Consider the following 13,455-nt stretch of genomic DNA (forward strand, 5'->3'; position numbering starts at 1 on the left):
TCTTTCTGGAACTGATTTCTAGTTTAATTTCATTGCGGTCTGAGAGCAGACCACTGTATGAATTCTATTCTCTAAAATTTGCTAAGGTGTGTCCTATGGCCCAGAATGTGGTCTATCATGGTGAATGTTCCGTGAGAGCTTGAGAAGAATGTGTAATCTGCTGATGTTGGATGAAGTTGTCTATAGATGTCTGTCACGTACAGTTGATTGATGGTACTAAGTCCAAATATGTCTTTACTGATTTTCTGTCTGCTTGATCTGTCCATTTCTGATAGAGCGTGTCAGAGTCTCCAACTGTGACAGTGGATTCATGTCTCTCTCCTTGCAGTTCTATCAGTTTTTACCTCGTGTATTTTGATGCTCTGATGTTAGGCACATACACATTACACTTTTTATGTCTTCCTGGAGAACTCACCCCTTTATTATTATGTAACGCTCCTCTTTATTCCTGATAACTCTCCTTGCTCTGAAGTCTGCTCCGAAATTAGTATTGCTACTCCAGCTTCCTTTTGATTAATGTCACCATGGTTTATCTTTCTCCCTTCATCTACTTTAATCTAGTATGTGTCATATTTAAAGTGAGTTTCTTATCGACAGCATATAGGTGAGAAAGTGATCCACCCTGACAATGTCTTTCAATTGGTGCATTTAGACCACTGATGTTCAAAGTGAATGTGATGATTAATTTTATGTGTCAACTTGACTATATCACAGGGTGCCCAGATATCTGGCTAAAACATTACTTCTCAGTGTGTCTGTGAGGATGCGTCCTGATGAAATTAGCATTTGAATTAGTGGACTCAGTAACACAAGTGCCGTCTCCAATGTGGGTGGACATCATCCAATCCGTTGAGGGCCTGAATAGGATAAAAAGGTGAAGAGGAATCCAGCCCTTCCTTCCTGACTGCATAAGCCAGGACAGCAATTTTCTCGTGTCCCTGGTGCTCCTGGTTCTCAGGCCTTCAGACCCAGCCTGGAATCTACACCACCAGCTCCCCTGGTTCTCAGGCCTCTGGACTCTGACTGAATTGTATCACCAGCTTTCCTAGGTCTCCAACTTGCAGACAGCAGAGTGGGACTTCTCAGCCTCCATAATCGTGTGAGCCAATTCCTTATAATAAATCTCTTCCTACATACCAATACTGTTGGTTCTGTTTCTCTGGAGAACTCTAATACAATGATTATTGATTTCGCTGGATTAATATCTACCCTATTTGTTACTTTTTCTATTTGTTGCCCTATTCTTTGTTTCTATTTTTGTCTTCCACTCTATTTTCTGCCTTATGTGGTTTTAGTTGAACATTTTGATTCCATTTTCTCTCCTTTCTTAGCATACCTCTTTCCCTTTCTTTAGTGGTTGCCCTAGAGTTTGCAATATACATTTACAACTAATCCACATCCACTTTCAAATAACTATACAACACTATACCACTTTACATACAGTGTGAATACCTTATAATAACACAATAATCCTAACTCTTCCCTCCCATCCCTTCTATCACTGGTGGCATTCACTTCACTTACACATAAGCACGTATAAAGACACAAGTATACAGAATTGAATACATTGTTGCTATTATTTTAAAAAAATAACTGATCTGTTAGATCACTTAAGAATAAAAAAAACAAAAGTTTTTATTTTACTTTCACTTATTCCTTTTCCAATGCTCTTCCTTTTCTTTATATAGATCCTTTCTTTATGAAGATTCTGACCTCTATCATTTTCCTTCTCTCTAAAGAACTTCTTTTAACATTTCTTGTGAGGCAGGTCTACTGGCAACAAATTCCCTCAATTTTTGTTTGTCTGAAAAAGTCTTTATTTCTCCTTCACTTTTGAAGGATAATTTTGCAGGGTACAAAATTGTAGCTTGGTGGGTTTTTCTCTCAACACTTTAAATATTTCACTCCACTCTCTTCTTGCTTCCATGGTTTCTGAGGAGAAGCTGGACGCAATTCTTATCTGTGTTCCTCTATAGGTAAGATGTTTTTCCCCCTCTGGCTTCTTTTAGGATTTTTTCTTTATCTTTGATTTTCTGTAGGTTGATAATGATATGCCCTGGTATAGTTTTTTTTGGCATTTATCCTGCTTGGTGTTTTCTGAGCTTCCTGGATCTGTGGAGAGACCTTGCTCATTTGGTGTTTTGTTTCGTTTGTGACATATACTACTTACAGGTAGGGGTGGCCTTCAAGGAAAGGTATAGGGTGGTAGAGACAGATGCTAACATCTATTTCTCGCTTTCATTTTCACTGTAACTGCTTATCCAACCAGCCCAGTTGTGTAGTTGCTGTACAAGTGGCCTGGCAAATCCTCATCTGTCTATCTGTCTGTCTCATCTATCTCATGTCTTTAATCATCAAAACCAAAGCCTTCTAAACTTTATTCCAACTCTAGTTGTATCTTTGCACCCCACTGTCAATGTCCCACCACAGGCCGTCAACCAGGAGCAGGGAAGGCGGAACAGGCTGACTGCTGTCAAACAGGAGCACTGTCATGCCACCTGTAGGGAGAATCACTGGAAAATCATAAAAGGAAAAACAAAAAGCCAGGCTATTTTCTCAACAGGGCAGCAGCTTCAAGTCCCAGTCTAGGCAGCTGCTTCTCTCCACAGGGATGGACCTGGCCATACTGGCAGGAGGTGCCCACGCCAAGGCCTCTGGAACCAGTCTGCAAGGGCTTCAGCTCACATTATGTTCTTTCCGTTAGGTAATAAATTCCTAACTCCTTACCCTATTTGTCTAACTGAAATGCAGAGAGCAAATGCCTCAGCTGAAATATTCTCCTTCATGAATCAGCTCCTTCCCCAGGGCTCTTTAAGACTGACTGGGGAGTTCCAGTTCCCCTGGAAAAAAACAAAGACTGCTCAACCAATGAACAGACTTAATTCCAACACACTGCACTGTGAGAATACAGGCTTATAGGAAGAGCCTTCTGGGGCCACTGAAAATGGCCTTCCCTCCTATCCTGAGTACAAAGGCAAGTTGAGTAATCAAATGACAACATCTCTAAGACAGCCTTCTTAATGCTGATAAAACAAGGAAATCTTATGAAACACCAGGGAGAGGTTACAAATCAATTTCAAAACAAGAGTGCTAAGAAAGGTTGGCTAAGTACCAAAGTGGCCGCTAAGCCCCTGACCAGAGGGAGCTCAGCCTGGATCTCCTGGAGGGCAGGAAGCAAGGACTGGGCTCCCCAGGACTCAGCAAGACTCACCAGCCAGGGAGAAGCCCTGGGGCTGTACTTGGGGCACAGTGCATCCTCCTTTCTCCTCACCCAGAAGCACTCACTACACAACGCCAATTAACCTTTTTCTCTGTGTGTGTGATTCTTATTGTGAAAGCTCTACAGGGGAAAAAAATTTCACCAAAAACATATCATAAGCATTTCCTTTAAACCATTTTTCTGGTAGGTCCTTCTTACAGTGTGTCTGTTGTTGTTGTTTTGAACTCCTGCAGCAGGAGATGAACGAGTCTCCCTGGGGAGGCCCATGACCAGAGGCCTCTCCTTGGAGCAGATCTCTGGACCTGGCTGCCACTCACTAGACAAGGACCAGACTCTCCCAGGGGTCACTGAACGGAGTCTTGACTTACAGCTGAAGAACTCTGGCTATACCAAACCAGACCAGAAAGTAGAATTTAATTTTACATGTATAAATGTTGCCTTACATTCATCACAGTTAAGAAAAATATATACAAACTTTGGCTTAAAAGGAAAAGTAGAAACAAACGCTCCACAGCTGGGGGCTGAGGTGCAATCATCCCAGGAATCCGACTTTCTGCCTCTTGGGCCCCAGGCTCTCTTCCTTGTGGAGGATGTTCTGCAGGGAGGTGTGCAGCACCTTGCCCATGCGCTTGCCGGTCTGCAGGGCAGAGAAGGGACGGAAGAGCACATGCCACGTGTCAGGCACACACACTTTGACCGGGAAAAGCTTCCCTCTCTGCCAGCTGGCCACTCCAAAACTACACATTCCATCTGCCTTACAGGACTTTTATTTACTTAATCAAATCAATACAAAAGCAAACTCCAAACCCCAACAGCATTGTAGTTTCATTCTGGAAAAACCTCCACACTTGGGGCAAAAAAAAAAAAATGAAAAAAATATGCCGACCCCCAGGCAGCAAGCAGGAAGCAGCAAAGGCTGCCTCGGCCATTAACTCAAGCTTAGCATTCCTGCTGCCATTACAACAAGCAGCAAAACTGTCAACCAAACCTGGACTTGGGCACAGCCAAGTCCCACTGCACTGTAGTGAGAAGGCATAGGGAGACCGCAGAGAATCCAGAGTCTATCTGATAAAGGAACCGACGGGGCTGAGGACATGTTTGAACAAGCAGTTTCTAATTCACCTGCCACCAAATCTCTAAGCAGAACTGCTCAAAGGAGACCAAAGTCAATACCTGAATAGGGTCTTTGGTGTCACTGCCATACAGAGAGATGCTAAAGGCATGAAATGTTGGAAGGTCAAGAGGTTGGACAACCCACAGAATTTCTAATTGGCCCCTAAACAGCAGACACAAGGGGGCCCCTCAAAAAACCCCTAATATATAAACATCTTTCTTTATGAAACTGTTACTCCGTCTCTGGGCTCATGAATCACTTTAAGAAGTCTCCACCACAAGTCTCCACCTCAAAGTCTTCCATGTTCCCACAGCAGTTTTAATTCCACCGTGCCATGGGTTCCATTCTCAACACCGCCAGGGAGAAAGACAGCCAGGCCTAGATGGCCGCCCTAATCCTCTCAGTTATAGCTGTATTCTCCCCAGAGCTGGACGCCTCTCCCCTGACCCCTAACTAACATGGAAGAGGCTCCAAGTATTACCAAAAACTTGTATGAAAGAAGATCTCAGTCTGAAGGCTGGGAAGTGATCAGCTCTATGAAATGCAAAGTCAGGGTTACGGTCCAAAGTTTTTTTTTTTTCAATCACAACATTAGAAAAAGAAAAAATGTCAAGTTGATCAAATGGGGGTTCTGATTATTCATTAAAAAGAAGGCAAGGAGAGACAATAAGAGGAGATGAGACAGACCGGACACCAGGACTTGAGAGGTCTGACCTAGACTTGCAGGAAAGAGACTGCAGAGGCCGGGGTGGCAGCCCGGACAACCACCACGAGGGTCTAGGCCTCCCCATGAGAGGTTTCGGGACTGCTGCCTCCCTGCGCAAGGCAAACACCGAGTCACAGCCACAGGGCTGTGGCCCCCTGCGCCGGGTCTGCAGAGCTCGTGCCAAGCCCCAGGGGAGGATGAAGCTCAGCTCACGGGACAGAGCTCTGGTTCTCCCCTCCCTCCACAGCAGCCAGAACCACCTGGCTTAGAAGGTTAGCATAGGTCAGCGGTGGAGAGGGGCGACCGTGAGGCACAAGTCTGGTGTGAATCACAGCGCCAGCATTTGTGAGCTGTGAGACGCAGGCAAGAGACTTATCCTCTATGCGCCTCAATTTCCTCGTCTGTAAAAATAAGGATGGTAACAAGAATTACCTCACAGGATGGTTGAGGATTAAACGATATCACATATTTAAAGCACTAAAAACAAGGTCTAACACATAATAAGCACACAATAAATTTAGTTATTATTTGTTTATTGGTTTGTTGTTTAGATACTGGAATTCTCATCAAATTCTCCCGGGGAGGTGGGGGAAGAGTCCCTTCTAAAACAAGATTTGAGAGCCACTTGTCCAGAGAGGCCTTGGGAGCACTTACAAAGCATTTTAAATGCTTTCGTTTAAAAAGATTAACCAATTAACCAACCCACCAGGAAGAACACGGTTGCCGTGCACAACTGGACACGTGAACTCAGTGCTAAAAGGAATACATAGAATAAGAACAATGTTTACCAAGAACTTAGGATGTATCGGACACTCTTGTCACGTGCCTGACCTCTGTCCCCACAGCACACTCAGCAGCAGCTACTACTACCATCATCATGCCCATTTTGCAGAGGAGTGAACTGTGGCCCAGAGCCAGGATTTGCAACCTGGGCGGTACGTCTTCAGAGCCCATGCTTGGGTCCTCAACACTACATACACTGCCCATTTTTGCTTTCAAATAAGATGATAAAAAGAGAAAAAAGGGCCAGCTCTGCTGGCCTGGTGGTCAAGTTCAGCATGTTCTGCTTCAGTGGCCTGGGTTTGGTTCTGGGGCACGGACCTACATCACTCTTCTGCCAGTGGCCATGCTGTTGTGGTGGCTCACATACAAAAAAAAGAGGAAGATTGGCAACAGCTGTTAGCTCAGGGCAACTCTTCCTCAGCAAAAAAAAAAAAAAAGAAAGAAAGAAAGAAAGAAAAGAGAGAGAGAGAGAAAATAGACATCAAGTGTTTAGAGTCTTCAGCAAAAAGTCAGTTTCCAGGAATGAAGGAAGAGTGTAGATGGCAACTCTTTGCTTGCTGTTAAGCAATGAGTTCTGGGCATGTGTTGTGACATAGTGGTTAACTAACACACAAAAACCTGGGTCCAGCTAACTCTGTCCCTGACAATTCAGTCAGTCAGTCAGTTAGTCAGTCTCAAAGTCCTCAAAGACATCTGGAAAGTCAAGGTGGACACAGGGGAAGCTTGGTTTGGGAAGACATGGGTGAGCAGGACCCGGTCCCTGCCACGGAGGGGCTTCCAGGCCAGTGAGGGAGAACAGACATGTCAGCCAATCAGTACAGAGCAGCTGGAAAGCACCCTAGTGGTGCTGCCAGATGTGCCAAGGAGACCAGAGGGAGCAATCCATGCCCTGCGGCTGCCAGGAGGATTTCCCACCATGCCTACTCATCTCCATTTCAACACTTCCAAAGTCATCAAGAACGGGGAGACAGCCATCGTTCAGCCCCCTGGCTCTACCTGTGCTCACTTCCTTCAAGGGACAGGAAGCAGTCAGCCAGGAATTCGATTCCCTCATCGAATCACAGAAGCTTGGGATTTTGGAGTTACATGCAACTCTTCACATTATCAGCCCAACACTCTCATTTAGAAATGTCGAAACTTGGGATCAGAGAGGAAGAAGATAAGCACCTGTTACTGGCAGGTTCCTTACCTCACAGCCTACAGCACCCCTGCCACCACCCTCGGCTTGTTCAGCAGACATCCAGCTCACACCAGCTGTTCTCCAAGCTCCAAGTCTGGGCTCAAGGGTGTAAATGGGGAGAAGTCCCACAGTGTGACCAAGGGGACAGGAAGCAGCAAGCATTTCCAGCCAGGTCCCAACACGTGCGTCAGAACCAGAGCCTCACCTCCATCATCTCAAAGATGCTCTCTGGGTCCAGGCTGCCCTTCCCCACTTTCCTCATGCACGTCACGACTCCCTTACTCGTCACAGACACCAGCAAGCTGGCCAAGGAGCAGGCCTCCTCCTGGAGAGTAGCGTCCACCACGTGCCGATAGCCAATCTGCAAAGTCAGGAAAGCAGAGTGCATGTGTAAGTGACACATCCCAGATCCCCACCCTTGAGAGCCTTCTAAAGGGAACACCTACACCAGCAAAGAACCGGCATTGCCATTAAGATCTTATTTTAAATACTGCTCAGATGGAAAATATCTGAAGCAATGTAAATACGGGGTGTGGGAGGGCGGTTAGAACTATAATTCAGGGACCGTCCAAGTGAGAGGCTACCAAGGGCTTCCAACAGAAGGGCACAGGGAGAAATTCACATGGGAGGACACATGGATGTTCCACGATGACAAAGATGAATCAAGAGGGTCCATGCTAAGGGACATGCTCAAGAATGAGTCAAGTGCAGGCAGCTTTGGTCAGTCCCAACGCTTGACCATACCCAAGGTTCATGAAGTGATTTTAGCGGAATTAAACCTGACCTGTTCAGTCTTATTTTTATACAGGAAATCCTATGTGGAGTCAGCGACAATCTCAGCTAATACAGGCCTCTTTGCACAGCCTTGGGCAGTGCCAGTTACACATTAGCGCTGGCCAGATGTCAGGCTCTGCAGACCTCTGTGCTAATGTGAAAAACACACCTGACATATTAGATACCCAGGACCTCCTCCACCTCCCTCATTTCATAGATGTGGATAGTGGGCCCACAGAGGGGACAGTGTTTGCCTTTCAACCACCCTATCACTACTCAACCAGCCTAGACCCCATACAGTTGAGGGAATTAAAGGAAATATGCATCCAGGGTGTTTCAGTGAAATGCCTGGTATGTAGAAAGGAGCTTAACAAACTCTGGCTACTACTTCTACGAACCTACTCATGCGCTCCCAGGACTCCATCATATCTTCCAATTAAAAAGAGAAGAAAGAGGGGCCAGCCCAGTGGTGTAGTGGTTAAGTTCGCATGGTCCACTTTGGCGGCCCGGGGTTCACAGGTTTTGATCCTGGGTGCAGACCTACACACTGCTCATCAAGCCATGCTGTGGCAGCATCCCACATACAAAACAGACAAAGATTGGCACAGATGTGAGATCAGGGACAGTCTTCCTCAAGCAAAAAGGGAAGAGTGGCAACAGATGTTAACTCTGGGCCAACCTTCCTCACCGAAAAAAAAGAAAGAAAAGAAAGAGCTGATCATGCTAGTGGTTTCTAATATAACCAAATTATTGAATTTGGGTTAAAGCTACTTCCATATGGTTTGTGAAACTGTAACTTCTCAACTTATTAAGTAACCTCAATGGGTTGGGATTGAAGCAGACCCACAGGGAAGACCATCAGACATAAGTTCATACCTTGCACAGAGTGACGATACAGGGGACATTCTCCACACTTAGCCGGATGCAGTCATAAGGGTCATCAGACAGTTCAATGTCCTTCGACCCCTCTTCATCCTCCAGAACACGAACTCTTGGTATCCTGGAAGCCAAAGCACAATTAAAATTCCCACTTACTGAGAGGAAGAAAGATAACTTCTTTCTCTTGAGATTGAGAACAGGAGTCAGAATTCCTGTCTCACAAGATAAAGGCATACTATGCCTGTACTCCCTATAATCTCTGTCAAAGTGCACAGGGGGCACTGCAGAGCAGGGGGAAAAGGAGATCTTCTAAACAATGATGTTTGGTCACTCAAATATCCAAAATGAATCTCGATCCCTAACTCACACCATACACAAAATTCATAGCTAATGGACTGCACATGTAAGGTCAAAAATAAAACAATAAAGCCATTAGAAGAAAAACTAAGAATATTTTTATGACCTTGGAGTAGACAAAGATCTCTGGAGCATGACACAAAGTGCATACCATAAAGGGAAAAAACGATAGATTCAATTATATTATAGTTGAAAATACATATATACATGAAGATTATGAACTTCTGTTTGTCAAAAGACATCATTTAGAAACTAAAAGAAAATCCAGAGTGGAGAACATATTTGCAAACATGTGTACGTATGTATACATATATATATATAAACTGACATATTACATAAAGAATTCCTACCAAACAGAAGAGAAAGACAGACAACCCAATAGAAAAATGGGCAAAAGACTTGAACAGGGACTTCATAAAAGCGGCCGTTCATGTAGCCAATAAACACATGGAAAGATGCTCAACTCAAATATTCATCAGAGAATTGCACATTAAAACTACAATGTGATACCAAGACACATTCATCAGAATGGCTAATATAAAAAAGACAACAAATCCAAGAGTTAACAAAGATGTGGGGCAACCCAGAACTCTTACACAGTGCTGGTGGGAGTATCACTTAGTAAAAGCACTTTGCAAAACTATTTTGCAGTATCTACTAAAACTAAACACAGACATACCCTATGACCCAGAACTTTCACCCCTATCCAACAGAAGTGAGTAAATATGTGCACCAAAAGACATGTACAAAAATGTTGATGTCCAGCACTATTTGCAACAGCCCCAAACTGGAAACTATCCAGAATCTCACCAACAACAGAATGGATAAGTAAACTGTGGCATGCTCACACAATGGAACACCATACAGCAAAAAACAAACTATGACTACGGGCCACAATACAGAGGCCTCAAAACTTAATGCTCAGTACACAAGGCAGACACAAAAGAGAAAACATGGTGTGATTCCACTTATATCAAGTACAAAACCAATCTATTGTTTTAGGACAGTGGTTATCCTCAGTGAGTGTAGTGAGTGCATGGGGGTACAGGGTGCAAGGGCTTCTGCTAGGCTGGCAATGTTCTGTTTCTTGGGCTGGGTGCTGCAAATATATTTACCCTTATATTTAACCCTTAAATATATTTAACCCTTAAAGTCAATTCACTCCAGTCTAGGGTGGAGGAGCCAGGAAGGAAGAGGAGGTCCACCCAGCTACTATAATGGAAATAGTGTTGGTGCCTTTCCTTGTTCCTCTAACATAAGCCCCCTCTGATTCAGTCTTGCAGTCCATCCCTACACAAGCCAACACCCAGAGCAGAGGAGTTTCAGCCAGAGAATGTCCACAAGGACAAAGGAGTCCTGCTAGGGTCTGCCCTAGCTAAAGTCTCTATGTCAGGGGCCCCCAGGGTGTAAGTACTAAGTAAAATCCTATTTGAACAAGTCAGGTAACCAGTTTGAATTGTGGCATGTTAAAAAATAAGCGTACACACACACACATCTTCCCAGCCCTTTAGCCACAATATGGTTCGGCAGAAGGGATAGAGAATACCGTCTAGAGGACAACTTCCATCCTTCTAACGGGCCTTGACTGTTCAAAAGGTCTTGTCACATACCAAGGGGACGCAATGCCTCACAGAGTTCCCCTCCCTGCTGTCTGCAGGGCCACTCCTGTTCTGGGGATGGACATGGCCATGCCCACGACAGGTGTCCTCCCCAACCTGAGCAGCTGGGTTTCCCCTCCTGCTGTACAGTTTGCCCAACACCTCCCCCGCAGCCCAGCAGCCTCCCTGGTTCTACTCTCTCTTTTTGCCCTGGTGCCCATGGAAACCAGTTGGCAGACGGGGAGTAATTTCTGAGACTTGGGGTACAACAGATGGCAACTTCCCTTCTTCTCCAACAGAGCTGAGGCCCAGGCTGCTGCTGATGGCATCTAGTACTCGAGCCCCCGCAGTGGCCACGAGTCCCAGGCCTGCCCCTCGACTAGTCTCAGCCAGGAGTCTAGTGGCACAGCTAGAGGTGGGACTCCACAGCTTTCATTCTCAGTCAATATTCCATCCTGCAATTTATGGCCCGAATTTATTTGTTTGTTTTGTTTTAAATTATGCAGGTAGTCTAAACTTACCATAGAACAACTCTAAACTACAGATAAATGTCAAATTGCCCACAATATGAACACTGGAAAATAATAACAATGACCATTTTGGGATATATATATATACATTTCCAGACATATTAAATATAGGAATTACCAAAAGTAAAATAAAACAAAAAAACAGGATGAGAGGACTGTATTTATTGACTGGTTTTACATATAAACAACCTCCAGATAAGCTGCTATGTAGACTGCAATCCCTTACGTTGGGACATTCAGGTTGTTTCCAATTTCTCACTGTTACAAAGAAGCTGTGATGAACATCCTAGAATAATATCTTTGCTCACTTACCCAATTAATTCCTGAGAATATATCTCTAGAAGTTTCTAATCCTCATTATCTAATACCCCAGGATCCCCCATTACCACAACATAAGCTCTCTCATGGAATGAACACCTCTGCCCACATATTTATTTTCAAATGCTGCAAACTTTTCTCAAAGAACATGGTACACAGAAGGGGAAAAGGACATACAATCCAACAGTCAGAGGAAATGTCAACTCCAAAAAAAGCTTAGTGCCATGTCCCTTGCTGCAAAGCCTGTCTGGGAAGCTGAACCACAGTGGCACAGCCATTTCCTGCTCTTAACGTAACCAAAGAGCAGGCTGCTACCCTGCCTTGAGAACAATCGTGTGTCCAATCAAGGAATATATGAGCACCGCCATGCGCCAGGCACTGTTCATGGGCCTGGGGAGAGAGCAGAGCACCACGCAGGCCGAACCCTTTCCCCCAGGGAGCTCTCTCCAGGAACATATTTGGATAATGGACCTGTAGTTGGTTTCTACTCTTTTTCCGTCTCTGTAATTTTCTAATATTATTCTACAAGATACATGTTTACTTATGAAAACACCAATACAAAAAATAAATACAGAAATATAGGCATATATTTAGTTTTAACTTATGAAATCTCTGTTTTCTGAAGCTTAACATTAAATACCACCTTTTTTTTTTTGAAGATTGGCACCCGAGCTAAGATCTGTTGCCAATCTTCTTTTTTTCCTTCTCTTTTCTTCTTCTCCTCCTCCCCAAACCCCCAGTACATAGCTGTACACTCTAGTTGTGAGTGCCTCTGGTTGTTCTATGTGGGACGCCACCTCAGCATGGCCTGATGAGCAGTGCCATGTCCGTCCCCAGGATCCAAACTGGTGAAACCCTGGGCCGCTGAAGCAAAGCATGCAAACTTAACTACCTGGCCACGGGGCCAGCCCCTAAATACCACCATTTTCAATGCTAAAACCTCTTATCTCCACCTCTGAGCTTTCAGTAGAAACATCCTCAGTGTTCCATCATAAGTGTTGGCTCAGGTTCCCCACAGGCCCATGGGGCTATGTCCAGGAAGACTTACCTTGTATTGAAGAGAGCAGCCTTTACAGCAATGGAAATGGCATCAAACAAATTTCCACCACATTCCAGTAGCTAAGGGAGACAGAACGAGGAGAGAAGCAGCAGCAAACATTATTTCTTACTCGAAGGATTATCCCAATTAAAGGATAGTGGTTCCTAAGAAATGCTAACCAAGGGCTTATAATACAAAGATAAGAACGTGTGGCTGCTCTCCTGGCTCAGTGACATGCACAGCATGTTCACTCTAATTGCAAGCACTGCCTTATCATGGCTGTGCTTACACAGGCCACACGTGTGGGGTCACAGTTGGCCCTGGCTGTCGTACCACCACTTGGAGTCCTCAGCTTGTGGTGGATCTCCTCTCACAGGCCCTCCAGCCAGTTGTGCCTGAACTGAAGGAGGAACTGATCACCTTTATTTTGCCCCAAAGTGCTCCCAGTCACACTGCAAACGTTACTCTCATCTTTGCTAACATATGCCCAGCCTCCAAACAAGTAAAAACTGGTGGCCATTGATGCTATAGCTCTACCAGGTTCACATTTATTAATATGGTTACCTGCTGTACGTAATTGCCAATGGACACTTGATGCTCAAACATCTAACACTCCATGTTTTACATTAAGTATGATAAAAACTAAGGTCTTCCATACAAGTTTTGCCCATGAGTGAAAGTGCTGACTGCACTTACGTGTGCTCATCCTTCCTGCACGTGGGAAAGGTTAGAGTCCATTATTAAGTGGAAGGCAACACATCCTTCTGTCTTCATCTGAGAGAAGCCTTGGCCTGAGGTTATGGAGTAAAGCCAACTGGGCTGTCCCAAGGAGAAGTCACACATAGAAAGACAAGTCGTGTATTTCCATGTATTTTTGTTTAAAGCCTATCTCCTCCTCATCTGAACTGTGAACTCCTGAGGGCTAGACCCTGTTGGTTTTGTTCATTCCTTTATCCT

General features: G+C 44.7%; 1 protein-coding gene across 1 annotated transcript in view; it reads right to left on the minus strand.

Moving 5' to 3' along the window:
• Positions 1-3,591: 3,591 nt before the first annotated feature.
• Positions 3,592-13,455, minus strand: part of EXOSC7 (exosome component 7) — a 31,938-nt gene continuing 22,074 nt past the window's right edge. Inside the window, exons 5-8 of the mRNA XM_001496229.7 lie at positions 12,508-12,578; positions 8,654-8,777; positions 7,209-7,364; positions 3,592-3,857 (exon numbers count right to left, since the gene is read on the minus strand). Of these exons, the coding sequence (XP_001496279.4) occupies positions 3,753-3,857; positions 7,209-7,364; positions 8,654-8,777; positions 12,508-12,578 (456 nt within the window). The 3' untranslated portion in view covers positions 3,592-3,752. The remainder of the gene's footprint in view (positions 3,858-7,208; positions 7,365-8,653; positions 8,778-12,507; positions 12,579-13,455) is intronic.

The sequence above is a fragment of the Equus caballus genome, chromosome 16, assembly GCF_041296265.1.
Source record: "Equus caballus isolate H_3958 breed thoroughbred chromosome 16, TB-T2T, whole genome shotgun sequence".
NCBI classification, from domain to species: Eukaryota; Metazoa; Chordata; class Mammalia; order Perissodactyla; family Equidae; genus Equus; species Equus caballus.